Here is an 11,640-nt window from a genome sequence, read left to right as displayed (position 1 = left end):
TATATATATATAACAAAAACATGCTTACAAATTCATTATAATATTCTTTATTACTTTAAATTGTATCATAAATCTGTCAGTTTCCCTTTATTTCATAGTGTAACTTAGAGAGATGATTTTGTAAAAAGTATATCCCAATGGGTTTTAGGACCCTGCAAGACCTACCAATCCTTCCATGTGTCAGCCATGCTTGAGCAGACATATAATTGATCAAAATAGATCATTTGAGGTCCATACATTGTTGTGCATTGTTCAATAACCAATAATATTCTACCCTCAAAATACTCTGATTTTAGCTTATTTTATTAATTCTATGAATTTAGTAAAATGTTTTTCAAATGGCTGGAAAAAGCACAGTTTTGAGTGGATTTATTAAAATAAAACAATTCCGGGGCAGCGCATGTCCCATGTCCTCCTATGACAGCATCACTCCACGGCTGCTTGTTAACATCAACATGTGTCTCCTATTAGTACATATTAGCATATGTTGCCGGGTATGAGGTAGGGTTGTTAAATTATGTTTCAAAATCAGTATATAGTTGTTAACTATTTTAATTCGACAAACGTATTTAATTTTGAATGTGAGTATATGTAGTGAGATTTAGAAAATCTGTTTGGGGCTAAGCTGCCCAAAAGGATCCTTAAAACACACCTAATGTTCATGGAAGAAAAACAGGAGCAAAGCTCTCACCTGTGGATGATGTGCTTACTGCGGAGGTATCCCAGAGCCAGGGCTAATTCACAGATGTAGAGCTTCACGGTGCTTTCCAAAAAGTGAACGTTCTGCTGGAGGTGGTATCGCAAATCTCCACCAAGGAGCAAGTCCACCACCATAAACATGTCCTCTTCATCCTGGAAGGAATACCTGCACCAGAAGAAAAGCAGACATTTAGAATGTGGGCAAAAAAGAATGTCCATAAAGATGATACAGAGTGAGGTATAGGTGCATAAGAGAGGGGTTAAAAAAGAAACAAAGCATTTGGTTCACATAGAAAAAAGTGAAAATGAGAAAATAAAATTCTAATGGCAAACCTGAGAAACAGCATGAGAACTCATTTCAATAAAAGACAAATTGGAAAGATATTTAAATCTGACATGACAAGATTAAAGAAAATAAGAATATATTAATTTCATATTTTGAAAATACAATTATTCATTTAGTAGCATGTTATCTAAGAATGGTCGAGGTAAAATGAGAAAATTATATAATTAATTCAGCTGTGGGAGAATACTAAATGCTTTTGTTTTTCACAAAACCTAATCCTTTTAGAAATTAGGCTAACGCCTGGCTGACACTGGCACCTGTTTTAATTTTATAATCCTATCAAAATAAACTACAATGACAAAAACTACACTGGAGAGGCTGAGTTGCTTTTTTAATTTTATTTTTCTTTTCTTTGCCATACCAAGTGGTTTTAAAACAACATTTTATTTTATCCATCCCTYATACAAAATATATGAGAAGCAAATTGAATTTATGTTAGCCCTGAGCTCCTCAAACAAATCTGTCTTTTTACAAGAAAATACAAACCTTCAGTACAAAAGATGTAGCTCCACTCTAAACTGAGTCATAGTAAAGACAATAATCATTACTGTGTCTTCAAGGATAACAAGCTCAGAAAAGCCTTGATTATGTTCTAAATAAGTGGTTCTGCAGCCTGGAGAGAGGTGAGGTGATTAGACAGCGTACATGTCTGACAAACCAACATGAGGCACGTGAGTGCTGATTAGCTCTAAAACTTGTGCTTTAATAACCTGATTTTAATTTTTAGACATTCATTCCCCTTGTAATGTCAGCCATTCTGTTTGTAAATAAAATAACTCATTATTGACTTAAATAGCCATGACATTGAAAATAAATAAAAACATAAAAAACAGTCCCATGTCTACATGTGTTTTGTGGACTTGAAGGCGTTTGACAGTGTCCCCTCGGGGACTCCTGTGGGGGGTACTCCGGGAGTATGGGGTACCAGGCCCATTGATACRGGCTGTTAGGTCCCTGTACGACCGGTGCCAGAGCTTGGTCCACATTGCCGGTAGTAAGTCGGACTCATTTCCGGTGAGAGTTGGACTCCGCCAAGGTTACACTTTGTCACAGATTCTGTTCATAACTTTTATGGACAGAATTTCWAGGCACAGCCAAGGTGTTGAGGGTATCCGTTTTGGTGACCTCAGGATCACATCTCTGCTTTTTGCGGATTRTGTGTTCCTATTGGCTTCATTAGATCGTGATCTACAGCTCTCACTGGAGCGGTTCGCAGCCGAGTGTGAAGCGGCCAGGATAGGGATCAGTGCCTCCAAGTCCGAGACCATGGTCTTGAGCAGGAAACAGGTAGTGTGCCACCTCCGGGTCGGGAAGGAGGTCCTGCCCCAAGAGTTTAAGTATCTCGGGGTCTTGTTCACGAATGAGGGAAGAATGGAGCGGGAGATCGACAGACGAATTGGTGCTGCATCTGCAGTGATGCGGGCAGTGTAACGTTCTGTCGTGGTGAAGCGGGAGCTGAGCCAGAAGGCGAAGCTCTTGGTTTACCGGTCAGTCTACATTCCTACCCTCATCTATGGTCACAAACTTTGGGTAGTGACTGAAAGAACGAGATCGCGGATACAAACAGCTGAAATGTGTTTCCTTCGCAGGGTGTCTGGGCTCTCCCTTAGAGATAGGGTGAGAAGCTCAGTCATCCAAGAGGGACTCAGAGTAGAGCCGCTGCTCCTCCACGTCCAGAGGAGCCAGTTAAGGTGGCTCAGGCATCTGGTTAGGATGCCTCCTGGACGCCTCCCTGGTGAGGTGTTCCGGGCACGTCCCACTGGGAGGAGGCCCAGAGGGAGATCCAGGACACACTGGAGGGACTATGTTTCTCTGCTGGCCTGGGAATGCCTTGTGATTCCCCAGATGAGCTGGTCTAAGTGGCTGGGGAGAGGGAAGTCTGGGTCTCTCTGCTTAGACTGCTGCCCCCACGACCTGATCCTGGATAAGCGGCCAAAAACGGACGGACGGACGGACGGATATTATGCAAAATGAACTTTTTTGAGCTTCATATAATGTCATGTCATTCTCTAATCAAAAACATACCCATAGTGTTTCTTTGACTGACTCATTCAGGCATGTTTGAGAAATTCTTGAATCTCCTGTGGTAGCCATGTAGAGCTGCCTGAACACATGCTGGTACAAAGCTCCGCCTATTTGTACAAAACTCCTCCCTGGAGCTCAGTCCGCAGCCGAGCTTCCATCTCTTTCAAGAAGCATTGTTGTGAAGATGTGCTGAAGTGGGAGTGTCGGAAATAGTAGGAAGTTCTTAAAGAGACTGAGGCCAATTTCACGGCTAGTCAAATTTATTTTTCATATATATACAGCTTTTTCAACTGAATGTAAACTAAGTTACTTAAATGTGGTATAGAATTAAACTATCTGGAAAATTCATAAGTACTTTTCTTAGTAATTTTTTTTTACCATAGTCATTTTCTGTGAAGATATTTTTAATTTTACTTAGTTATTTTTTAAGTACTCTATAACCTGCACTTGTAATTGAAACTCAATAACTTGTATCCCGCAGCTCCTCTACGTTCCATCTTTGTGGTGACGGAGTAAGTGCCAACTAAAACTCCATCATCTTGGCTCAGACTCGATGCTCAGTGACCAAGACAGAAGATTTTTGCCACGTTGGAGAACTCTTATCCTCTGGGACCTTCACAGATAAACTGAATGTGGTGGAGGGTGTGTATGTGTGTGTGTGTGTGTGTGTGTGGGGGGGGGGGGGTCTGCACTGGATAGATGAGGATTGATTGATTGAGCTGACTCCAAACTGTCTGCTAAGGCTCATATAATGCTGAGACCACATAACCTTTAACTACCAGAGGCCTCAGAATGTGGAAAGACTGTTTGTGAGATGCATGTCCTCAATAGGTAGGCACAATTCACAAAGTGCTTCCCAAACAATGAAAAACAAACATTTTGATTGTTAATGTCAAACAAAACCTGAATGCAGCATGAAACTTAATATCTAAGTTTTTTAGAGGCTGATTCTGAATATGGAGTTTCACTGAATTTAAACATTTTCTGACACTAAATTAACAAAATGAATTTTCAATCAGTGTTTTTTTAAATAATTTGTATAATTTCCTACTTGAAATGCTTTTTGAATAAAAACAGTATCAGTAATACTGTAAAATATGGATAAAGGAAAAAATATTAAGAACAAAACTGGAAAAGTGAGCTTTTCAGAGCAATGCAAGAACAACAAAGCTAAAACTATAAACTAAAATAAGAAAAAAAAACAAGGTTCTTCGTGGTTTAAAGAATGAGCTACACAACAGCTGGTGTTTGCTGGACGGGAGCCACTTTACTCGTTCTATTAATCTTTTGATTAACTGCATTTGCTTCTCATCCTCCATCTTTCTGTCTTTTGGTTTTAGCCGTTTTTTTTCATCCTCTCATTCAGCCTTCCACACTGTTCAACACACACACACACACATCTTTAAACATAAATACTGTGTAAATACCTCTAACCCACCAGAGTTAGTTAAGTTTGTGAAGGATATAAGAAGCTGCTGTCACAAGTGTTTAGGAGACACAAACTGGACTTTATTGGCTCTTTTCTTGGCTGAGAAACGCTAGCTTCTTTCAGGAAAACAAACAAAAAATGTTGATTTTACTTCAAAATCTGTTCAATCAAACATTTTTTCTAGATGTGTGATAAATTATAAGAGTTATTAATTGATTTATTTTATTTTGAGCTGATGCAAAGAATTGCCGTCATGTGAAAAATGACTTCTGCAGTTAACACCTTAAGAAATGTGGGGAAACTGTGTATATACGGACAATATTTATGAATGTAGGCATGTATGTATGTATATCTTTACATATGTATGGGTATGTGTATATTTTTATATAAGCCCTCTATGTATTTGTCCATTTGTTTTTTGGGTGGGCAGACGAATGTTGGGTGTGTGGTCCTGTGTTTTGTTGGTGTGTATTTGGTATGCTTCTAATCGCTGTTTCAGTCTTTCTATCTTTCTGGTTGCTTCTCTCTCTGTTTTTCTCTCTCTCTATTTTCTCTTCACAAAAAAAAAAATCATAATGGTGTGGAGAGGATGGCTATAAGGGGAGAAGGGAGGCCATCCAAAAAAAATGTGGGGAAACTAGACTGACATTGTATGTAATGTACAGTATGTATGACATTGTAATCTGTTGTTAGAAAACAAAGTTTCATGCCACCTGGACTTTGGCTTTTTAAATTTGTTTGTGTAATTTTTTCAGTGCAATTTCCTTCTGGTGCTCTGTTGGAATGAACTAGAAAAGTAGCTTGAAGTTGGATATTTCTAAACTTAAAAACAGATATCATCTGTAAGAGGTGAAAACATTTCCTGCAGAGAAATAATGCAGGCCTTTTGTGATTTTTCTGAAGTTTCAACCCATTACAGTCAAACTGAGTGAACTTGTCTGAACCTTCTAAGTGGTTGTTCATTAAAACTACTCCTGCAAATATGTCTCAATCCACATGCATCTGAGAATGAGCACATTGTTTTTATAGACGCCCCAGTGTGAGGTGGCAGAGAGAGTGGACTGCTCAGATTTGAATGGAAGGTGTGAGCTGCCTTCATGTACTAAACAGCTGAGGTTCAGACAAATGTTCACAGCAAGTGGTGTGCTTTATTTTCAAGTCCTGAACAGCTCACACCTTGCCTCTGAAGTTCCTGTGAAAAATCACAACTGAACAATCACTGAAGTGGCAGACACAGGCTGGTTTGTTTTTTTTTTTTTTTTTGCAAAAATCCAAAAGTTCAGACTAACGAGACTCAAGACAGTGGGCCTCATGCAAGAATCGTTCGTACGAACAGATTTGTTCCTAAGTTGTGCGTACGAGTGATTTAGGAGATTTTATGGCGTTCACCAATTTTCTCGTATTGTACGATTTTTTTCAGATGCGAACATAATTCACGAGTGGTCCAGACCTGTCGTATATTTTATGAGCAATCAGTCTGCTGTTATCCAGATGGATTTTTCTCATTAATAACTTTTTATTTCATTAGTTTGAAGATATTTTGAGTTAGAAATAAATCACACTCCATAATTATGTTGACAAAAGGTTGTTCTGTTTGAATTTGTAATTGGATTTTAAATGTAACTAAGACATAAATTGGTTAGATTAAATTTAATTGGCTATTAATGTTGTTGTGTGACACTACAATATTAATATGAAGATCTCAAACTAAAAAACAACTTAAATTATGCATTAATTGAAGTTTGGAGACATTTTAAAATGCTTTTTTAAGAACCGCATCTGACACTTGCGACGGTCAGGATGGGAGAGGGGGCAGCAGTAGAGCATTGTAGACTGTTCTTCTGAATAAATTAAAACTATGTAACACAGTTGTTTACACCTAAATGAAAAATATTTGACCAAAGAAATACCTGAGCAGAACTAGAGAGAGATGAATATGATTTAGATTTTTATTTCTGTGACTGTATTCGAAGACTTAAACTAAGACTTAAACATGACAAAAAGAAAAAAAAAAAAAAGAAAAACACAACAGATTTAACGGTAATCTGTGGTTGCTACTGAAGTAAAGCCACCACAAATACATAGCTGTATTTATGCAGTGCATGTACACTCTGGTTGTGATAAAGTTTGCACACACAAACTGATATGTTGGCCTCATTTAGGAGCCAACACTGTCCATGTTTATGTAGCCTATTTGAAGCTTAGTGGTTTGGAATCAATATYGCCAAAAATAATCTGTTTGCTGCTCAAGTTAGAGTAGTCCAACCCATTTCTCAGCAGAAATTTTTACAGTAAACCACAAAGATTTTTCCTATTTTGATTAAGGATACTTTTATCAAACTAGATTGGTGTGAAATAAACAGCTTTTTAAATTGTAATTTAAAGATCGGCTCATCTTTTTGCGTGTTTTTCTGACCCGTGTGTCTGTTCAAAGTTGCACAACAAACTGAAAAGACAGAAGTGTGAAATATACAAGGATGAGCTAATCGGGGATTATATTGTCAAATGAATATTTTGCAGCTGCAGCCAGCTTAATAAAACCAGAAAGACCATATTTAACATCTATTAGCAGCTGCTGCTTGTTGCCTCAAACAGCTTTTTGAGCCGAGAGCAGCATGGGCTTCAGATTAGCTCCTGTATATTATGTTGAAATAGTGCAGACGTTTCATTAGCCCTTCTGGCAACAAGCCTTGCCCCTCTGCGCTCGCTTTCTCCCTCCCTTCTTTTTCTTAGCMCCCCCCCCCCCCCACACACACACACACCCGGTTCCCTATATGTTCATCCAACACTGTCCTTTTTTTCCCTTCAATCCCTATCTCTGCTCTGTCTCACRTGCATTTCAATGTGACCTCTTGTTGCCCTCTAGGCACTCATTCTCACAGGAGAGCTGCCTGCATGAGGCGTTTTTAGATGCAGAGGCACCTCAGGCCACTCCAGTAATGGATGTTTTGAAGAAACCACAGGGGCTCACAAACTAATGGTAACATGTTCCTACAAAATGTGTTGCTTTCCTCCTGTCAGAGGTAACAATTTTGCCTCGCAAGGTTACAGACAGATGGATGGAATATTGCTTCAGGTGCTTCTATTTTAAGATGAAAGTAGATTTGGTTCGCATTGGAGAAAATTTAAAACATCTTCCTTATTTAAATAGACTTCATATGTGCGGTAAATGGGGTTGACACCAGAATTTAACAATGCACAGATGTATTAAATTCYGAGAGTTTCATTAAAATTAGGCTAGCGATACAAGAGATATTTCACTAAAGCTTTGGACAAACACACATACAACTAAAAGACAAAAATCTCAGTAAATCAAAGTAAACATCTAATCACGAAAGGCTCAGCACAAAGTTTTGCATCATTAAACATAAAKCCTTCCAATATCCACACACATCAGAGCACCTTGCAGAAATGGACTCAGCCAGCCAACCGTGCACACTGTCACATGTTGGATTGATGCTGACAGCCCCCCCAACCTTCCTCTCACCCCACTTCCTGACACCACGTTTTGATTGACACCTCCCATCAGATCATGTTCAACACAGTACACATCACATCCAGGAAGCACATTCATCCTTATCTGAAAAAGGCACAGGGAAAGGTTTGTAAATAATATGTCATTAATGGCAAATTGTTATTTATTTATTTAGCTTTTAATTTCATTTCAACCGGGGCTGCTCGTTTTTACTTCTACTACTGTCACGTTTGGCCATACCTGTGCTAGATTAGGATGTTTTCTTCTTCCTACCACTCTGCCGTTCTGATCGTCTTGCATTTCACCGGGTCACCTTGACATCAAGCCAAATACTTGACATGCTGACAAACTGCTTTCAAGCATTCGGCACATTCTGCAAAGTTAAAAGTAAAATGAGGCCTCCTTTTAGCCTGCAGCACTTGTGATATTGGAGTCTGCAGTTAAGCTCATCCTTGCTGACTGTATTTGGTGAAAACGTGCGGCGACTTCACAACTCATCATGTTTGCTTCACAAAACCCTTTTATATTTTTATATCCGAGGATCCTTCGAGATTCTTAGAAATCCTCAGAAGGGTGCTCATCTTAGAATTTTTTTTCGAATGTGTTGCCTCTGGGCCTTGGGACATTATGGATTTTGGGATTCTAAAATAAGCAAATGTGAGCAATTACAAATACCACCGACATATTTTGTTTTTCATTAATGAGATTATGTGAGTTCATAAAAACAGACTCCCTCAAGCAAGAGAAGCTTTTAATGCACTAAGTTTATAATCTTAATGTACTTAGTTTTTTACAGTAATGATTTTTAACTAATAAAACTAGTTTACTAGTTTAGATGGAAAGATTTTATAAAATGAATACATCTTTTTAAAATGAAATGGACTTTTTTACTGGACACTATTATGGTTGTAATATTTGAAAAATATATAGAACATTCTGCTAACTCAGTCCATTCAAGCAGGTTTAGTTTTCTTTTTACCTAAAACCCTTATTCTAGTTTTCATTTAGAGCATTCACTGACTTTTCTCCCAGCACTGTTATTAGTCTTGATAATGGTTAATTTTGAACAGTGGTTTTACAGCTAATTCAACCATTAATTCACAAAGCAGAAACCATGTGCTTCCAAGTACAATAATTGTTTTCTCTGAAAATCTAAAGTGCAAATATGTAATTTAGAGGGGAAGAAAAAAGCTTTTAGTGCCTGAGGTGTGGTGAAGTCCCTTAACAAATGGTATTTTTACAGAAGGGGGAACATTGTTTCATTGTTCAGTTTGAAGCTGTAAATATGTGACAATCTCGTAAAATTACTCAACAATGCACCAAACAGCTGGTACGTAATGATAAGACATTTTTTATTTTTGAGATTTTCTATAACATACAATGGCTTAATTATTTTAGATTAGTAAAAAATTAAAGTTTACACACAATGACATTTTTATTATTAGTATTTGCACTCACCAGCCTCTTTAKTAGGTGCACTTGTTCAATTGCTTGTWAACACAAAGAACTAAACACCCAATAAAATTGCAACAACTGAATGCATTTAAGCATGTGGTGAAGTCGACCTGCCAAAGTTTAAATCAGAACAGGGAAGAAAGATAATTCTGCTGACTTTGACATGGCCACTAGTACCAGATGGACTGGTCTCAGTATTACTGGTTCAAGACAATAAATAAAGCTACAGTTGAAAACATAACTGCAGAATAAAACCTGGATTTGCAGAATATTACTGCCTCTCCCAACAACCATGCATCCATCCTTGAAACAGATGGGCTACAGCAGCAGAAGACCAAAACGAGTGCCTCTCCTGTCAACCAAGAGCAAGAAACTGAGGCTACAATTCACACAAGTTCACCAAAAGAAGATTGGAAAAACAATGGGCCTCATGCAAGAACATGTTCATATTCTTATCCTAAATTTCTCTTACTTTTGTTCATACGAAGGGTTCGTACGAACATGCCACGTCAGAGTCAACAAACTCTTCTATCTTCATGAAAAGGGTGTAAATGAGCTGCGTAAATTCCACCTGTTTGTATCCGCTGCTTGTGCACGCGAGAGGAGATTAGCATAATTACCACCCCAAAAGCACCATATAAGGCTATGTTTCCTGCCTCAGATATCAGTAAGTGTCCATTCATGAAAATGACAGCGAAAACTAAAAAAGAAAAACTTTACAAGTTCAGAGATTGAAGTCCTTCTGTCAGAGGTCCAGAAAAGAAAATCTGTCATTTTTAGCAGCGTCAGCTGTGGAATAAAAGGAGCTGCTAAAAGGATAAACAACTGTGTTAAATCATTTTCATTTATTCAGAAGCCACACCGTCGCGCACAGCCACACCGTCGCACACCAAACAGCTCCACGAAGATGATCGTTTGTTTTTTTGACAGGGTGAGTGTTTTTTCTGATATTGTTTTATGTTAAGATAATGCTAGCAGTAGCGGCTAACGTCAACAAACTTACAGCGCCTAACGACACAGAACTAGGGCAGCCTAAAGTCCAGATGAGGTCCACATTAAACTACCAGTAACTTAATACCCACTACTACAGAAACGATCATTATAAACATAACTTCTAAAACAAGTTAGCAGCTAGTAGTGGCCGCTGCCTGCAGACACCGGCATTCTGCTCCTCCTGACCGCAAAATCCATTTTTTACGTTGTCGTTCTGTGAGCTTTCTACATTTTTCATCTTTGTGTGATAATCAGTGTTATCATATGTTGTCATAGGGTTGGGCAGAATCGTGTGGAATTATTCATCAGACAAACTTTTGCTGGTTATTTTTTGGCACTTGGTGATGTAAGACGTGTGTGGTACCGACAGCTTCAGCTTCTTTAGGTTCTGTCGAAAACTCATTCATCTTCATCATACGAGTCATGTCTGACATATTTGTGAACAAATTGTTGTTATAATCTTGAAATAGGATCTAAATCCATACAATAAAGACTCTCTACAGTAGTTTCCTCCATAGAAATTTTACCCYCTGCCCTCCAGCGGAGATCGCTCCRCCTTCAAAAYCACGTGACTGAAACCCAGCTATTCAMTGCACTCCAATGGCCTCCGAAGTCACCAGAASTCAATCCAGTTAAGCAGATTTGGAATGGGAGATCAATACTGATGTGCAGCTGACAAATTTGCAGCAACTGCAGGATAATATGTTAAAACCAGAGGTGTCAAAAGTATTCATTAATGAAGTACAAATATAGATACTGTACTACAGTTTACTTTTTACTTTACTTTTTTTTTTGAAGTACAACGCTAAAATCAAGCTTTTTACTCAAGTAAAAGCATAAACCGTTTTTAAAACTACTTTAAGTAAAAAAAAAAGGAAAAGTAACGTGAAGGGAAAAAAGCCATTAGGACAAAAGATTAGGCCGTACCACAGGGGTCTATAGTGCACAACCCCACCTCCTCAAATAAACATTTTTTTCTAAAGGGGGTAATGACTATAAAATATAATGAAATGTTAAGTTGAAATTTTTGGGATGCACTAGGCTACCCATTTCAGCTGCATTTATTGTATATCTTGTCCACAGTCATCTTTAGGAATTAATCTGATATATTTGATAAATCTTATATGTCCTGCTGGAGTGTGAAGCCATTTGTGTCATACAGGTGTGATGGATCATACAAACTAATAGGGTGTCAGAATGATATATACAGTATATATA

General features: G+C 38.2%; 1 protein-coding gene across 1 annotated transcript in view; it reads right to left on the bottom strand.

The window, feature by feature from the left end:
* LOC106534390 (serine/threonine-protein kinase 32C) overlaps nt 1-11,640 on the bottom strand; it is a gene marked incomplete at both ends in the record, with an annotated part of 15,944 nt that overhangs the window by 2,637 nt on the left and 1,667 nt on the right. Inside the window, 1 exon segment of the mRNA XM_014031014.1 lies at nt 692-845. Coding sequence (XP_013886468.1) covers nt 692-845 — 154 coding nt within the window.

This window comes from Austrofundulus limnaeus, unplaced genomic scaffold (genome assembly GCF_001266775.1).
Source record: "Austrofundulus limnaeus strain Quisiro unplaced genomic scaffold, Austrofundulus_limnaeus-1.0 Scaffold1160, whole genome shotgun sequence".
NCBI lineage: Eukaryota > Metazoa > Chordata > Actinopteri > Cyprinodontiformes > Rivulidae > Austrofundulus > Austrofundulus limnaeus.
The sequence above is the reverse complement of the archived record's forward strand: the minus strand, read 5'-3'. Positions and strand labels throughout refer to the sequence as shown.